Below are 17454 nucleotides of genomic sequence, written 5' to 3' on the forward strand. Positions count from 1 at the left end.
GAGGTGAGTAATCACTGTTCTGATGTCCAGAAGCTCTTTTCGGTCATAAGAGACGGTAGCAGCAACATTATGTGCAAAATGAGTTACAAACGATGCGAAAAAAACAAACAAAATAGCACAGTTGGTTAGGAGCCTGTAAAACGGCAGCCATCCCTTCCGGCGCCATTATTAGATGAGAGGATAGTCTAACCTTCTTTTCTATTGGCCAGTGCATTAAAGCTGTTATGTCTAAACTGTCCTAATCTTCCTTTATTACGAGCAAGGATGGGACGTTAAATGGAGTTGAAAGAACAGAATAGTCACATATCTGCAATTTGCACTACCTCTGCATTAGCTAGCAGATTAAAAGGACAAGTTGCTCTCAATATTCTGCGGAGGCTCTGCCTTATGTCTGCTGAACATTCTCACTCTTATCTCAGAGTGAAATATGAACAGACTTCAATCAACCAGTGGAGGAGAGCGGCCGGTGTGAGGCTCGACAGTGGTAAGAAAAGTGCTGCATTATGGAGGAGACTTCAGAGACAAGCAGAGGAGAACAGACCTTTAGACAAGTCTGGGTAGTGCAGGGATGTGCTCTGTTGCAGGAAAGACAAGTGAAGACATGTTGCTGAATGTTGAGGAGGTCATGTTCCAAGAGTGAAAGGTCACACTATACTGCAGCAAGACAATGTTTGACATGTCTGAGAGGAGGAGTGTCTGAGCTCCTTCACCCTGGATCTGTAGTTACTAATCAGTATAACAGCAAGATGAGGCTGAGTGAATGTCTCCATCTGGTCCTGCTTCCTCAGAGAAGTGTCAGTAGGCCCATACATGGCTGACGGGCAGTGGACCTGACAGGCTGACCTCCCTGCTGCCTCACAGATAAATGCCATGTCACTCTGGCCAGGCATCATACTCACACTCTGATCAGACTCTCTCACTGGCCCTCTCACTTCTACACATTATCCTGGAAATGAGCAACAATCAGTCACATTAATCTCACTCTGTCTTATCACTGTCCATCATCGGACATGTGTTGTTTAGTCTAAGATTTATTTGTTTTAGTTTTTACAGCTATCTACAGAGCTTAATTTAATCACACTGTTGCAGGATAACTTTCCTGCAATGCAGGACATTTTAAACTTTTTGCGTATTTGAGGTTTTAAAAGGCTTCTGAAGTTTATAATTTCCACTTTGAAATTTAAGACTTGATTTTCCCTTGTGAAAAATGTATCAACCCCTTCAAAACTGTCCATTAATTTTAATTCACATGATCATTTCCATTTCCTGTTGCTGCAGGATGATTATCCTGCTGTAGCAAACTGGCTCAAATTAAGATCCTACATCTGTATATCAATGCACTCTTAAAAAGTATTAGTTACTATTAAGTATTCCTTACATAGTCCATATTCTGAGCTGTTTCAGTTTCCCCCTCACTCCCCCTTACATTTCCCATAAAACAACCCAGTCATTCAATTGCAGCTGGCAGCTGTGAGAGCGATAGAGATGTTGGTCATTCCAGAGCCTGTTCCTTTGTGAGATCAAGCGGTATTAGAAACTGAGACACAGAGCACAAATGTGTTTGTTGTTTCTGCTCCCCAAGCTCTCTTTTGAAGCTGGTTATGTGATGTGGACTTTGGTATTCACAGAGACTCATCCTCTGGGCAGTTGACAAGGCCTGATAAACCACACTGTTTAATGCACAAGTTAATGGGAGGAATCAATAACAGGCATCGATACAGAGAATACAAATCACCGGAATTAAAGCAGGGCGCGCTCGCCCAAGAGTCTATCATTACTGGAGCATTACTGTCCACATATCCCAGCGTGATATGCCTAAAGAGAGTGAGAGGGTCCACATATCCCAGCGTGATATGCCTAGAGAGAGTGAGAGGGTCCACATATCCCAGCGTGATATGCCTAGAGAGAGTGAGAGGGTCCACATATCCCAGTGTGATATGCCTAGAGAGAGAGTGAGAGGGTCCACATATCCCAGTGTGATATGCCTAGAGAGAGTGAGAGGGTCCACATATCCCAGCGTGATATGCCTAGAGAGAGTGAGAGGGTCCACATATCCCAGTGTGATATGCCTAGAGAGGGTGAGAGGGTCCACATATCCCAGCGTGATATGCCTAGAGAGAGTGAGAGGGTCCACATATCCCAGCGTGATATGCCTAGAGAGGGGTAGCGGTGCAAGATGCAGGCTTCTTCTTGACATTCTTCTACCTATTTGATGAATTCATCTGTGCCCATCCAGCTCCAGACAGCCTGTGTTTTCACTGCAGCCTCGCTCTGACAGGGCCAGAGCTTGCCATCTGTCTTCATCTCTCTCTGTGGACAGGGACGGACGAATGGACGTGGGCATGGGAGGAGAAGTGAAAATAAGACCTTTTCTCACCACCTGCCTCTGCCCCGCTTTGAAACCATGGCTCTTGCACATTCTGCAATATCTACCTCCTGGTGTAGCCTGCAACTTAAACTGTTTTGTTTCTCCTTCCAGAAAGGAGGAATACTCAGAGTAATTTTGTTAAATGCTTGGTATCAGTCCTTAATGTATCATGTTTAACCCGTCAATCAGTCCACAAATGCATATGTCTTTTTATGCCTAGATAGATGATAGATAAGGTTCAGGATTAAAGCTTTAAACCTGCAATGATTTTAGTTTCAACCTGACATGTTCACTTTCAACCGTAGTAAATCACTTGCCAGTCATAAACCTTAGATATCAAGAGTGTGCATGTCTCGTCTGTATAATGTGGTGGAGTGCATTGGGATTATGGTGCTTTAAAGTGAAGAACACTTAAAGATACAATCCAGGATCTTCAAAGCTTACAAATTTGTAATTAAACATATCATACTAATTACACAAAACCTCATGAAATCAAGTAAAGTGACTTTCTTGAAAATACATTTGACAATCTTGACATTTACAGAGCACGGTAAGGATTGTTTGACAGAAACGTCACAACATTTAGGCCTACTGTATACAACATGACATGGATCGCTTGGAGTGTAAAGGGGCCAATTTTGTTCTTATAAAGAAGAGAAGAGAGCAGAAGATTGATGTAGGATGGAGATGGATGGATGTAAAGAGAGCAGGAGATGGATGGACGATAGAGGTAAAGGAGCAATTATTCATGCAGGCAAGAAAAGCAACAAATTAATGGGTTGCATTTTAAACAGCTCTAATTAGAGGAACTTAACAACAGCAAAACAAAGAGGTACATTGTCTCCCAACAGAAGCACCATTTCAGACGTCAAGGATGGAAGAGGTGTGTGTGTGTGTGTGGGGGGGGGGGGGTGCAGGCAGAAGACTTTCTCACAAGAAAAATGAAGAAAAAGAACCCTCCCTCCTTGGCGTTCTCCCACTGTGCAGACCTAGCGCCTGCCTTTGTTCGCGACATAACAATCCTCGAACAGATGGTGCTCTGCTTGAGCGAGAATGACCAGCACCATCCAGCAGCCAATCGGAAGCAGCTGACTCGTTTGGACAGCGCCAGGTGCTGTTCTCGTATTTTCCTTGGAGGAGGACTAGGTTACGGTCGAAGAGTAGAATATCCGCAGACAACTAGTCAGTGAGGTTGCAGGTGGCGTTTCGAAGCGTTTGGATGTCTCTGTAATCTACACCATGCTCTCCTCAAGGTTAGCCTACATGGGAACCGTGCCTGAATGAATATATAAACGACAAACCGCTATAAATAGGCTACCCGTTGCTGATGGAATGGAATAGATTAAGAAATGTTTTACACGATAATATTGAAGGAATCCGATTAGGCTATCTATGTATTTATTTGATTTATTTGTTGGGTATGTAGGTTATTGACGCATAGAGGTGAAGGCTATTTGCACAAACCTTAAACTACTGATGTCCAAATATACGGGATGCAACTGAGAAGAGAGGGGCTTGCATTTCAATGAGGTGAGCCCTATACTTCACATGATTTATTTTGCATGAACAAAGTCAGGATTAGACTAATGCATGAACAAAGTCAGAATATATTAAACTGAAGATGTTTCTTCTGTACCTGCTATATCCTCTTTCGAGGTATTGTGCAGTAGTATGAGAACAGTTGGATGTGAATGTTATGGAATCAGGAACTCTGTTGCCGGACACTTACCTCCACAATAAGGTTGTGGCCAGGGGGTCATAGCTAGTATGCTATCAATTTTTCTGGAAATTAAAAATTTTCCCTAACAAAATGGTATTTGTTTGCCAACAACCTACCGTTACTGCATCTCTGCAAGGGCACAGGACTTTCTGTGCATGGGTTGGAGGGACTCACGGGCAATATTATACGAAGGAATAACTAATAGGCAATCGGTTTCTATAATAATGTTATGTTATAGGCTATCTATATAATTAATCAGGAGTAGCCCTACGACTACTCTGCATCTGCATCATCTTCTATATCTGCATTTGTATTATTGTGATTTGGCTATATCCCGATCAGAAATATTACATTTTCAATCTCAATGCGTCAAATAACATGCTCGGAAACAAACTTTGATCCTCCTGCGGCACCGCTCACCGCTGCAACGTTGCAAAAATGTGATTTGCATATACATTATCGGCAGAATAAATCGAACAAGAGACAGGTCTTCAAGTAAAGAGGGGCAGGGAGTGAGGTAGCCTATTGTCATTTTAAGAAACGCCTCTGCTGTTTTGCAGCTGTTGCGCCTGTGTAATAGCTGAGGTTAAGTCAAACTGTTGTCTCACAAGCTTCTTATTCACCCTTTGTATGTTCAACAGTGTTAACAACACTAAGGCTAGTCTATGGTAGTGAAACAGTATCTTTGGCACTGTTTAAACCCTCTTGTTGTGTTCGTTTCATGTTTAATTAATTCTGTGTTCCTGGTCCAAAATGACCGCTCCATTATAGCTGATTATAAATCCATAATAATACATATATTATCACCTAATGTTATGTTAGATCTTTTTACCAACTTAAGTTCTTGTGAACATTACAAGTTTTGAACTTCTATTTGCTATTTATGGCCTGTAGGCCTCATTGACCAGAGCTCATAGAACTTGTTTTTTAGTTATAAAAAGCATAATACATGGATTATTTTTACTATAACAAATACTCAGATGAAACATATTGTGCTATTTATAACAGACTACTTTGTGTCAAAGTTTACAAAGACTCTCTCCTCCTAACCAGTGTCATGATCAAATATATTACAGTATGTATCAAGAGTCTCACATACAGTATATCGTTTGGTCACTGTGCTGCCACAGAATGAACTGTGAGCAAGGCCTCAAAAAAGCTTTATAAACCAGAGCTGCAAGAAAAGTTCTATATATTATTGAAACAATGTTGCCATTGTTTGTGAGAATCCCAACAGGTGTGGTTCCCGTGGGGAAAATATTCTATTGGGGAAATGTTCCCGTGGGGGTTGCCATGGAAGCCAAGAAGGGGAATGAGGTGTGTGTGTGCTCAAACACACATGCATGTGGGGGTCTGGGAGAGGAAGTGTGAATGGGCATGTGCTTGAACTCAATTTTATACACTAATTGTAGTCTCACCCAATCATTTCTATTGACCGGTCATTTTTGACCAGGAACACCACAGGTGTACAAAAGTTAAATAAAACACCCAAAATTGAATGAAAATCATCTGAATGTATTTTGTGTGTTCAGATGCTCTGTGTGGACAAAGTCATGGAACTTTATGACAATCAGATTAAATGAACTACATTTTTCAGAGAGAAAACTAAATCGGTCCAATTCGATCGGAACACAGCAGGAAGGTTAAGGAGTTCAGTTGTGTTATCAGTCAGTCTGTTAAAGTTGTAATTCGTTAGTATCACTTAGATACAGAGTTCCATTGTTTTATACCCTGTCATTAATTGGTTGCTATGTTATCAAGTTGCCTGTGCTAGAAGTACCAAATCATCACTTTGCCCACTGAGCCTCAGTCAGTGTTGGCAGTTTGACAGACACTGAAAAATAAAGTGTTGAGTATGACCTTTTCTTACAGCAGGTCAAATAAAGAGATGTGATGCTAAAGACAACACTGGACCTTGTTTGGAGCCCTATGTGATATGTTGGGTTACAATCTCATGTCAGATGGATCTTGAGAAACAGACAGTGAACAGCAGGGACATCCATTTATCAAAACTCAAAGAACAAAGTATCAGGAGGGGAAGAGGAGTGGCAAGGTGCCTGAAGAAGGTTTTGGCTTTTTTTTTTCTTCGGTAAACCCTGTGGGCATAACTCCCCCTCCAACAAGCACACACGCGCACACGCGCACGCGCACACGCACACGCACACGCACACGCACACACACACACACACACACTCCTTCAACTCATAGCGGTGAGAACAGTCTGTGACAAAGGCCTGATAATAGGGTGCGTGTGTCTGTCCACCAGGCAGGGTTATTAGGAGACATTGAGAATACTACAATGTCCTCCACCATGGAGAAGAGAGTTCCCTTGGGGCTGGGGATGGAAGGGGAGGGGAGCGGGGAGTGGAGGGTGTTGCAGCTCATGCTTCTCCCATTATTCTTGTAAAAAGGGTCAACACATTAGGATCTCAGAGGTAAGGCATGGTGCATGCTAGGCAGCTGTTAAACTAATTCTGTTCTCATAATCTGCTGAAGGAATCATTCTGTGCAGAGTGTAACTTTTACAGTGGGTTTATGGGCCCAAACCCCTCAGGCTTAGTAGTTGGACATTGCTGTTGTATTTTCTCAGTACGGAGGGCACAGGCTACAAATACAAGCATACATTTCAGGTAACACTTCCCTTTACAGTGTTCTTATTACTGGAAAGACTCAACACTCCTGTCTCACAGATAGTTTTTTTACCTCTGCAGAGATCTAAAATGAGGAGTTATCAGTCCTTGGTTTGATGTAGGTGAATTTATCATATTCTAATCTAGACTACAATCAATATGCAGTTTTTCGTGTTAATGCTATGGACATGAAGCAGCTGAACCCTTTTATGCAGGACATAGCCAGCTGTCTGTGCTTGTATTACTGTATACTGTATTCTGAAACAACACACGTTTTCCCCCTTAACCCTCCTGTATGTAGTAACCTATTACACCTCTACCACACTTTTAGGGGAATATAGTTATTTTAATCCTTTCTGGGGTTTTTTATCTTCTCTGTGGTAGTTACCAATTATCTTTGCCAATCCCAGCCCACCAGACTGTTCGCCTCTTAAAGAGGTGTAAATGTTCATGGGCTTTTAGAAATCAGCATGACAGATTCAGCCTTTTTTTTATCTTGGACTTTATGTTTGCACTACTCAAACGAACCAAAAGAGTGTGTGGAAAATCTACTTTCTAATTTTATATTGCTCATTGTCACTTAATCATAAAGTCACCATAGGAAGTTTTTCTTTGAGTGTGAGTGTCCATTTAGAAGAGCGATTTGTGATGGTGGAGAATTGACTTATTAGATTGATTTGGTTTTCCCTAAGGGAAGCCTTATCTTGTTTATGTTTATTATGTCAGAATTATGTGATCGGATTGTATGTCTTCTATTGCTCACATCTCTGGAAGGATTACGCCCTGTGTACACAGGATTGGAAAAGTAAACACCCTTCTCCTGGGGAAAAAAAGGATTTCACTCCTCAGCACATATCAAAGACCTGGTGTCTGACAGCCAGGGTACAAAGCAAATCATTAACCATCAGCATTCAAAAATAATCCTGTAACTCAAATCTTTATCAATTGTCAGTTTGTATTCATGTATTCTTTGCATAATTCTATTTGATCTGACATCTAGAGGTACTGTAGTGAAGTGAACTATTAGATGTTGCAGGACATTCTCTTCTGTTGGATTATGCAGGTTTTATTGTAATGTATGACTATATAACAAGAGTATAGCTAACAATTTATTCCAAAAAACTCTGTGTTGTTAGTATAGTATATGTAGTCTGAGTGTCTGTGTACCAGATATTTATTGTGCTCTTGTCCTCTTAGGGTTTGGTTGAAATACTGTGTATGAATGGATCTTTTTTTTTCTTTACATACCTTTGTTTAGTTTAGCTGAATGTGAATAGACTCACACAATACTGCATGATTAAGGTAAATCTGCAGTGACTTCAACCTCCCTTCTATTAGACCTATAGTAAACTGAGTACAGTCCTTACGGCAACCAAAGAGAGCACAATTATTGTCATTACCATCTATTCAAATGGATTACATCGAATGAAAGCCAACATGGAAACTATTAAATGAAATAGAAAATCATTCTGTAACATTGACCGCAATAACTTTTTTATTGGTGTTGAAAACACATTTTGTTCGAGACTGTTTTGCAAAAGAAATGTGTCCCTCCATGGGACCCATAAGTGGTGGAAGTGGACTTTGTGTTCTTGACAAAGTACAGACAATTTTCTGGATAGAAAATGGAAGATGTCTCACTCAGAATTAATAAATTTCATGGTTTTTACATGCCATTTTTGTTGTCACAGCAGGCAAGCTATGACTACTGTACATACCAGGAACCATAGATCCCCAAGAATCATGTGCACCAGGGAGTTTTGCAGTTATATGTCCTGTGCTAAAGTAGCATTGAACCCATATGAATTCATACACATACTCCATCTCAATAGTACTACAGACACCTGTGATCTTCAAATCACTTATCCATAGGATCACATAGTTTACTGTGACTACTGTAAGGTTAAGTAGGTTAAGTACCCAATTGGAAGATACAAAGGCTGTCCTGATTCAAGCTAAAGACCTTTGTTTCTGTCACACCCTGACCAGAGTTTGCTTTGTATGTTTTATGTTTTGGTTGGTCAGGGTGTGATCTGTGTGGGCATTCTATGTTGTTTGTCTGGTTTGTCTATTTCTGTGTTTGGCCTGATATGGTTCTCAATCAGAGACAGGTGTTTTGCGTTGTCTCTGATTGGGAACCATATTTAGGTAGCCTGTTTGGTATTGTGGGTTGTGGGTTATTGTCTATGTCTATACGTTGGTTGCTTGTGTCTGCACTTTCGTTATATAGCGTCGCGTTCGTTTTGTTGTTTTGTAAGTTTGTTTAGTTGTTTTTGTCTTCGTTAATTAAATTAAGTATGTATTCATCAAACCACGCTGCGCTTTGGTCCAATCCTTACTCCTCCTCAGACGAGGAGGATTACGACGTTCGTGACAGTTTCTTTCCATGTTGTGTTGTTTTGTTCTCCCTGATGTGTGGATGTGGAGGCCAGGTTTCAAGGCTGGTTTCCTCTGCATGCTTGGTTTTCTCTGGCTCTGAGCCCTCTGTGGGCTCAATGCTGTGTCAGGGTAGTCTCAACGCAGCTTTACAGCTGTTTATTAATACAGCATCTGCAAAGTTCACAAGCTCTCTTCAACTGTATTGTCATGGTTCCAGACACTAATGATACTCCCACCCCACTTAGACTTTCATATACATTTGTTAAATGTCACCCCCCCTTGTAAAACTGAAATGTTTCAAATATAACTATTTTGATACTTGTGATAATTGTCACTGTTATGTCCGACATTTCAAAATGGAAACACCAACATTGGTTTTGTTTACACTGGTTTGGACTGTTGTCAAGGGAACCTATGAGAGCATAAAATAAACCAAAAATTTGGTGGTTGAGTCTATATTGGTGTAACGCTCGTCGTTAGGAGAAAGAGAGGAGGACCAAACTGCAGCGTGGTGAGTATTCATATTCCTTTTAATGAAAACCGAAATACTAACAAAACAACAAAACTAACGATAAACGAGAATACACGAAACGAAACAGTCCTGTCTGGTGAACATACACAAAGACAGAAAATAAACACCCACGAAACACAGGTGGAAAAAGGCTACCTAAGTATGATTCTCAATCAGAGACAACTAACGACACCTGCCTCTGATTGAGAATCATACCAGGCCAAACGCAAAAACCAACATAGAAAAACGAACATAGATAGACCAACTCACGCCCTGACCATACAAAAACAACGAAATAACAAAAGAACTAAGGTCAGAACGTGACAATTGGATTTAAGTTATGCTGTCTCAAAAGTCCCCATTAATCTATGGGTTTAATCTTTGGCTTAGACCTTCATTTGAAGCTTAATGATAATATTTAAACTAAAGCCCTCGTAAATGTAATCTCACACTGAAATGGTCCCATCTCTAATGTGGTTTGGAGTCATGGACAGAATCTCAGATTAAATGGAGGCATGTGAGAGAATGCATAATTAACTTCTGTAAAAGTAAACATAGATGTCAAATTTAAAACAATGGTATCACTGGGAATCCTTTATCCAAAGTTTGTTAAACATTTTAGGGTCCAGTGAACATATTTTTAATCCTCTAAAACAGGGTTCCCCAACTGGCGGCCCACTCGTGGTTTTATTTATATTTTATATGCTGAAGTTGTCCAGCATTTATGAAGTTGTTTATTTTTATTTTCATTGTTGATATGAAATACTGCAAAAACACCAAGTTATTTACATGTTTGGAAATCTGTTCCACACATAATAGATAGACACATGGGACTGTATACAAATGTAAGCAAGGTTTTAAATTATTATGTTTTAGTCAAATATTATATCTGAACCTAGTTGATGATCCTTGCCCTAAAACCTCAGGATTTAGCAACTTGATTTATTTTACTGCAATTTCCTTTTGGAAGTAAGGCATCCTTTGCTGTATTTTTGATGCACTGTGGACTACATCTAAGCCTATTTAAGCCTATCAGTAATGGCTGTTTATAAACAGTGAATAAACATGAGGTTACAGCCATTTGTAGTTAAAGAACACAGTTATCTGTATCTCTCCTGAGGGTTACATTTCCTCAGACTGATTTCTGACTCCGCTAATCCTGATGGGTCAAGTCAATCTTAACCACTCACTCTGCCTTAGCTTAAGAAACATGTCTGTATTACAGGTATTTCACCCCTTATTTCCCTCTGTCCCAGGAGAACAATCCCCTGTGCAGGAGGAGCTTGAACTTGTTTCATGTCACCCTTGCTCTGTTGCCAGGCAGTTTTGCACTCAGATGAATACACAGCTCTCTTCTTTCAAAGCCTCTTAGCAATATCTTCTTAAGTGAGTGTTGATCACAGATGTTGTTTGGTTGTAAGGCCTATGGCACTGCAGTACTAATGTATGTCTCTTCCATGGAAAGGGATACGCCCTCAGTAAATTCACCTAATTAGGTTAGGGGATTTCTTAAGTGTTGCTCAGATTATAATGCCATACAGGACTCCGCCACGGTAGAGACAGCTAGCCTGGATATGGTGGCAGACCTTTCTGATTCCCACCTCTGCATTATATACGTTTACTACATATACAGGAAAGGTTGGTACTCAGAGTAAAGCACTAATGTAAACCCACTTCTCATTTCAAATGGTCCTAATGCTTCAGTAGTTTCAGGGAGGAATCAGTACTTATTGATTTCCACATGCCACTTTCAGAACTCAATTAAAGAGCTTTGTAGTTGCTCAAGTGTGCATATGTGCCAGCCTCTCCTCTGGAAAATCCCTAACACTCTTAAGTGACGGTAGCAAAAGCTTAGAAACCAACTCAATAGTCAGTGAAATCCTTATTCTGAAGAACATTAGCACAATAAAAGTAGATTTTAATTGATATAACATATTCACTTTAGGTTTAAAGGTATTGTGGCCCATTTGTTAGAGTCAGAACTGTAGTGCTATATGGGATGGCAGATGCCTGGTGCTCCTGTTATGAGCTGCTCTTCTCCAGACTAGACCGTTGGGCCAGATTCTGGCTTCACAAGTCCTTCTCCTAAAATCTCTGTCCTTGGATAAAGATCATTCTGGATTATTACAATTTATTTGAATAAGTGACTGTTGAGGCTGAAGAGGTATGCTCTACAAAATGCTGTACTTGCAATGCACACTGAAGGCTTCTCTCAGAAACACCCTAAATATGTTCAAAGAAATCCATCATATTTCTGTACCAAAACTAGGACACAGTGGACCCTTCATTAATAATCTAGGAACTTTTTATTTTTTTATACTTACGTATCTCAGAGTATTTAATGATGTGTGAAGAAGCTAATGATCTATTCCTGATGGGCCTATTGGATAGATGAAAGCACTCAATGGAATTTGATCTTTGTCCAAGTATACAAGTCCTGATGGGTGTTTTTTGTATTATTGTGCATGCATTAAAAGGAGCTGATTTCACATTTTTCCTCATAACTGATGATGCTGCATAATTCATATTAACAATCTCTCAGATGAAGATGTAAACAGAAGGTTTGCTCTCAACATCATCAGGAGCTGTGTTACAATCATGTTTTATTTAACATGACTGACATGTAACTTTCGGTAGTATTATGTGACTGGACGTATGATATAGTGTACCCTTACATATACCCCTGACAATAATTTTCATCAACTCCCTTTGTCTCATACATATCATTTTGTTATGCTATTTGTGCTCCTTTGTGTCCTTGTGTTAAACTAAACTATAGTGACTCAGTCTTTTTTAAACATTTTTTTTGTCTTTGTTTTACAGACTCACCTTGCAGTCCTGAGGTATTGATGAAAGAAAAACTCTGAACAGTGGGAGACTCACTGTAACACTGGAACTGTTTCATTGGAACCCCCTGTGCATATTTTTCTGTCTGGATCATTTCAGAGGGATACAACTACAAGTCAACACCCCCTCTGGTTAATGACAATCACACAACTCCCTCCAAGTTCATTTACCCCTTCTGGTGTCCAACCCTGTGGGTTTAGACAGGTGAACGCAGACAGACAGCATGGCTAGAGGGAGGTTTATCTACTGTCTACTAGGCCAGTTGATCACTGGCCTGATTCTGTCGTCCGTTGGACTATCCTCCATCCAGAGAGATAATGATTGTCCCCAGCAGTGTGTGTGCGAGATCCGACCCTGGTTCACCCCTCAGTCCACCTACAGAGAAGCCACGACGGTGGACTGCAACGATCTCCGTCTCACACGCATCCCAGGCAACCTGTCCAGTGACACGCAGGTGCTCCTCCTGCAGAGCAACTACATCGCCAGGACCAGTGAGGAGCTGGAGCAGCTATACAACCTGACAGAGTTGGACCTGTCTCAGAACAACTTCAGCAGCATCCGTGACGTGGGCCTCAGCAACATGTCCCAGCTCACCACCCTGCACCTGGAGGAGAACCAGATCATTGAGATGCCTGACTACTGCCTGCAGGACCTCAGCAACCTGCAAGAGCTCTACATCAACCATAACCAGATCAACATTATCTCCCCCAATGCCCTCTCTGGCCTGCACAACCTGCTCAGGCTCCATCTAAACTCTAACAGGCTCAAGGCCATCGACAGCCGCTGGTTTGAGTCCACGCCCAATCTGGAGATCCTCATGATCGGGGAAAACCCTATAGTTGGCATTCTGGAGTTTAACTTCAAGCCTCTTGTAAACCTGAGAAGTTTGGTTCTGGCTGGAATGGATTTAACAGACATTCCTGGAAATGCCTTTGTGGGACTAGATAACCTAGAGAGTCTCTCCTTCTACGACAATAAGCTAGTCAGAGTTCCTCAAAACGCTCTTCAGAAACTACCTAACCTCAAGTTCTTGGACTTGAACAAAAACCCTGTGCACAAAATTCAAGAGGGGGACTTGAAGAACATGCTGAGGCTGAAAGAGCTGGGCATTAACAACATGGGGGAGCTGGCCTGCATTGACCGCTTTGCCCTCGATAACCTCCCTGAGCTCACCAAGCTGGAAGCCACTAACAACCCCAAGTTCTCCTACGTGAACCGCCAGGCCTTCCGTGACCTCCCCGCCTTGGAGAGTCTCATGTTGAACAACAACGCCCTTAACGCCCTCTACCAGTCCACTGTGGACTTCCTGCCCAACCTGCGTGAGATCAGTATCCACAGCAACCCCATGCGATGCGACTGCGTCATCCAGTGGATGAGCTCCAACAAGACCAGCATCCGCTTCATGGAGCCCCTCTCCATGCTCTGTGCCATGCCAGCCGAGGTCAGAGGGCAGCATGTGAGGGAGGTGCTCCAGCAGGACTCAGCGGAGCAGTGCCTGCCGATGATCTCCCACGACACATTTCCCAACCACCTGAACCTGGACATCGGCATGACTGTGGATCTGGACTGCCGAGCCATGTCCCAGCCCGAACCGGAGATCTACTGGGTCACGCCCATGGGGAACAAGGTGATGATGGACACCATGTCTGAGAAGTACAGCCTCAGTAGCGAAGGAACGCTGCGCATCTCTCACATCCAGGTAGAGGACTCTGGCAGGTACACCTGTGTGGCACAAAATGTTGAGGGGGCAGACACTCGGGTGACTGCTGTTAGGGTGAATGGTACTCTCTTAGACAGCACCCAGCTGATGAAGATCTATGTGAAGCAGACTGAGTCCCACTCTATCCTTGTCTCCTGGAAGGTCAACTCCAATGTCATGACCTCCAACCTCAAGTGGTCATCTGCCACCATGAAGATAGACAACCCCCACATCACCTACACAGCCAGGGTCCCGGTGGATGTCCATGAGTATAACCTCACACACCTACAGCCTGCCACCGAGTATGAGGTGTGTCTCACCGTCTCCAACATCCACCAGCAGACGCAGAAGTCCTGTGTCAATGTCACAACGAAGCACGCAGCCTTTGCTGTGGAGATATCCGACCAAGGCACTAACACTGCTTTCGCAGCTGTCATGGGAACCATATTCGGCATCATCAGCCTGGCCTCTATGGCTGTGTACATTGCCAAGCGGTGGAAGAGGAAAAACTACAATCACTCCCTGAAAAAGTACATGCAGAAAACATCCTCCATCCCACTCAATGAGCTCTACCCTCCCCTCATCAACCTGTGGGAGGTAGACAGTGAGAAGGACAAAGAGGTGTCCTCCTCCTCAGAGACCAAACCCAGCCAAGTGGACACTACACAGAGTTACTATATGTGGTGATAGCTACTGGGTCGTTCCACCAATTCGGTGCCTTTGAGAGAAGTGTAACTTGGTAAAAAAAAACAACGTTTGATTTCACCTAATATTATCATTCTGTCATAAAGAGCACATGTTGAACTTCATTAAAAACACATTTTCTCATCTCAAAAGGTTAAATAAAAAATTACTATGGTAAGTGTCTATTAAGTGGCAAATTAAGTAACAGGGTTGACGGTAACAGGGTTGACAATTTCATCTAATATCAGTCATAAATCCCCTTGTGACAACAGGGAATGCAAGCTTCACAACAAAATTGAAGTTGTTAAAAATGTTCTAGCCTGTCTATTGATAACACGCTCAGTTTTCAACCCGCTCAGTTGTCCACCCGCTCAGTTGTCCACCCGCTCACTTGTCCACCCCAAAACACCAGAGAATGGCCAAAAAGAGTAGAACCAGCTCACACGTTTTTATATATATATTAAAGGAGGGTTCAGTTTTACGTAACAAGGTTGACCTTAAAAATAAGGGACAGATGAAAATGAATCACTAATCACATTGAATAAATAATAATCTTTAGAAATGACTTTGTCAAAGTAACAACAGCAAAAAAATATATAACTTTACAATGATGGTGAAAACTTGGAGAAATGTTGGGGTTAAGTGGGTTAAAATCTTCAGGTCACAGAGTCAGGTCACAGAGTCAGGTCAGGTTACAGAGGGTGCACAGAGTCAGGTCAGGTCACAGAGGGTGCACAGAGTCAGGTCAGGTCACAGAGTCAGGTCACAGAGTCAGGTCAGGTTACAGAGGGTGCACAGAGTCAGGTCAGGTCACAGAGTCAGGTCACAGAGTCAGGTCAGGTCACAGAGGGTGCACAGAGTCAGGTCAGGTCACAGAGTCAGGTCACAGAGTCAGGTCAGGTCACAGAGGGTGCACAGAGTCAGGTCAGGTCACAGAGTCAGGTCACAGAGTCAGGTCAGGTCACAGAGGGTGCACAGAGTTAGGTCAGGTCACAGAGTCAGGTCACAGAGTCAGGTCAGGTCACAGAGGGTGCACAGAGTCAGGTCAGGTCACAGAGTCAGGTCACAGAGTCAGGTCACAGAGTCAGGTCACAGAGTCAGGTCACAGAGTCAGGTCAGGTCACAGAGGGTGCACAGAGGGACATGTCAAAATGCTGAATTGTTTTACTTTAGCAAGTCTTTATTCATATTGAAAATCAGATTCTCCATGTGGTCTATATTAATAAAGGGCACTTCATTTAATAAACAGAATTTCAAAATGAAATATTGTTGCACAATTTCTACTTAAAATATCAAAGGGATGCAAAAGGCACTCATTTTGTGGAATGACCCTACTACATGGTGAAAGATACTACATGTGGGGTAAATCAGAAATCATTTTCTTATAGGAGCACAACGTCATTTCTTTCGCTTCTTTGTGTGACAGTAATATTACTTTTTTTTCTTCTGTTTTCTGCTTTGCTCATATGAGGCGAAGGACTGACTAGTATTTCAGACTTTTTAGCATAGTGCATTGCCTTTCTTCTCTTGCGCCCTTTTTGACACTCAATATGACAACTTTGTTTAGCTCCCAGGACTTGGTAGTCACTGTGCTTTATTTTTAGTACTTGTTTTGATAGCACAGCATGGGTATTGTAAAGGATTCAGTCTGGATCAGCTTGCAGGAGCTGGAATTGGATCCATTTAGATTTCTTTCTCTGGCAGTATTCTTAGAGAATGCAATGTTTTTTTTCTCGTAAAACAGTTTAACTGTTAACTGTTGTGCACTGAAATATATAAACCAATTTGTCTATGGACTCCAATATAAGCTGACAAAGTACGTTTAGACTTGATATACTGTCTATTGAATAACGTTAGCAATCGTTCTGTAATGTTGTATCAACTATAATTTGAACAACTATTTTGACATTAGTAAACATAATTTTTTATTTAGAACATAAGTTTGCAGAGAAAACACTGTAAACCAGCAATATAAATATGAATGTTTATTAACTAGGTAAGTACACATAAGGCTTTTTAAATTCTCAGAATATTTTATTTTATTTTGCTAGAATCTGTCAACGATCACTGATTTTGTTGTGATTTACACACGCAAATATGTTGTATATTGAGGAACAAGCAAAAATAAATGTATTTTCCTCATATTTTTTATACGATTTCCAGGCCATGTGTCATTATTTGCAGGCTATGCTACGTCAGATATTTAAAACAGGAAAAAATCGACTTTACAAACATCTATTTATTAGTATGCACTAATTTACCATAATTCCATATGACTATCAAACTTGAATAAAAATGAAAACATGCTCTGTGGGGGAGATACAAATATGTGTTTTACAGGATGACATAATGTCAATCAGTGTGAGAGTAGGTGTAGGCACAGTGTAGATTGTGTTAAAGAGAGTGAAGAGATATAACGCCAGAGATTGAAATGCTGCTAAAAGCAATTATCAGAGCATAATTCATATCTGCCCGTTTAGTCTCCAAATACTGTTGTAAAAAGCCTACGAGGAGCAAACAACCCTCCGAAACCACAGATGAAAAGTCTGAAAACCAGGAAGAAGACATATGGGGATAAATGTCAAGACAAGCCTCTCAAGCTAATTGACTCCTAGA

General features: G+C 41.6%; 1 protein-coding gene across 2 annotated transcripts; it reads left to right on the forward strand.

Annotated features, from left to right (window-relative positions):
• Window positions 1-3423: 3423 nt before the first annotated feature.
• On the forward strand, window positions 3424-15286 carry LOC139556220 (leucine-rich repeat neuronal protein 1-like). Of its 2 annotated transcripts, XM_071369868.1 has the most exons (3): window positions 3424-3621; window positions 3795-3898; window positions 12432-15286. In XM_071369868.1, the coding sequence occupies exon 3, from the start codon at window positions 12679-12681 to the stop codon at window positions 14839-14841; it is 2163 nt and encodes a 720-aa protein (XP_071225969.1). In that variant the 5' UTR covers window positions 3424-3621; window positions 3795-3898; window positions 12432-12678; the 3' UTR covers window positions 14842-15286. The 2 variants fall into 2 exon arrangements, with proteins under 2 accessions (XP_071225969.1, XP_071225979.1); XM_071369878.1 differs by lacking the exon at window positions 3795-3898.
• The last annotated feature ends 2168 nt before the right edge of the window (window positions 15287-17454 follow it).

This window comes from Salvelinus alpinus, chromosome 2, assembly GCF_045679555.1.
Source record: "Salvelinus alpinus chromosome 2, SLU_Salpinus.1, whole genome shotgun sequence".
NCBI classification, from domain to species: Eukaryota; Metazoa; Chordata; class Actinopteri; order Salmoniformes; family Salmonidae; genus Salvelinus; species Salvelinus alpinus.

What these genes read in the sequence shown, in the direction of transcription:
- LOC139556220 (XM_071369868.1), top strand. Translation starts at nt 12,679, where the DNA reads ATGGCTAGAGGGAGGTTTATCTACTGTCTACTAGGCCAGTTGATCACT.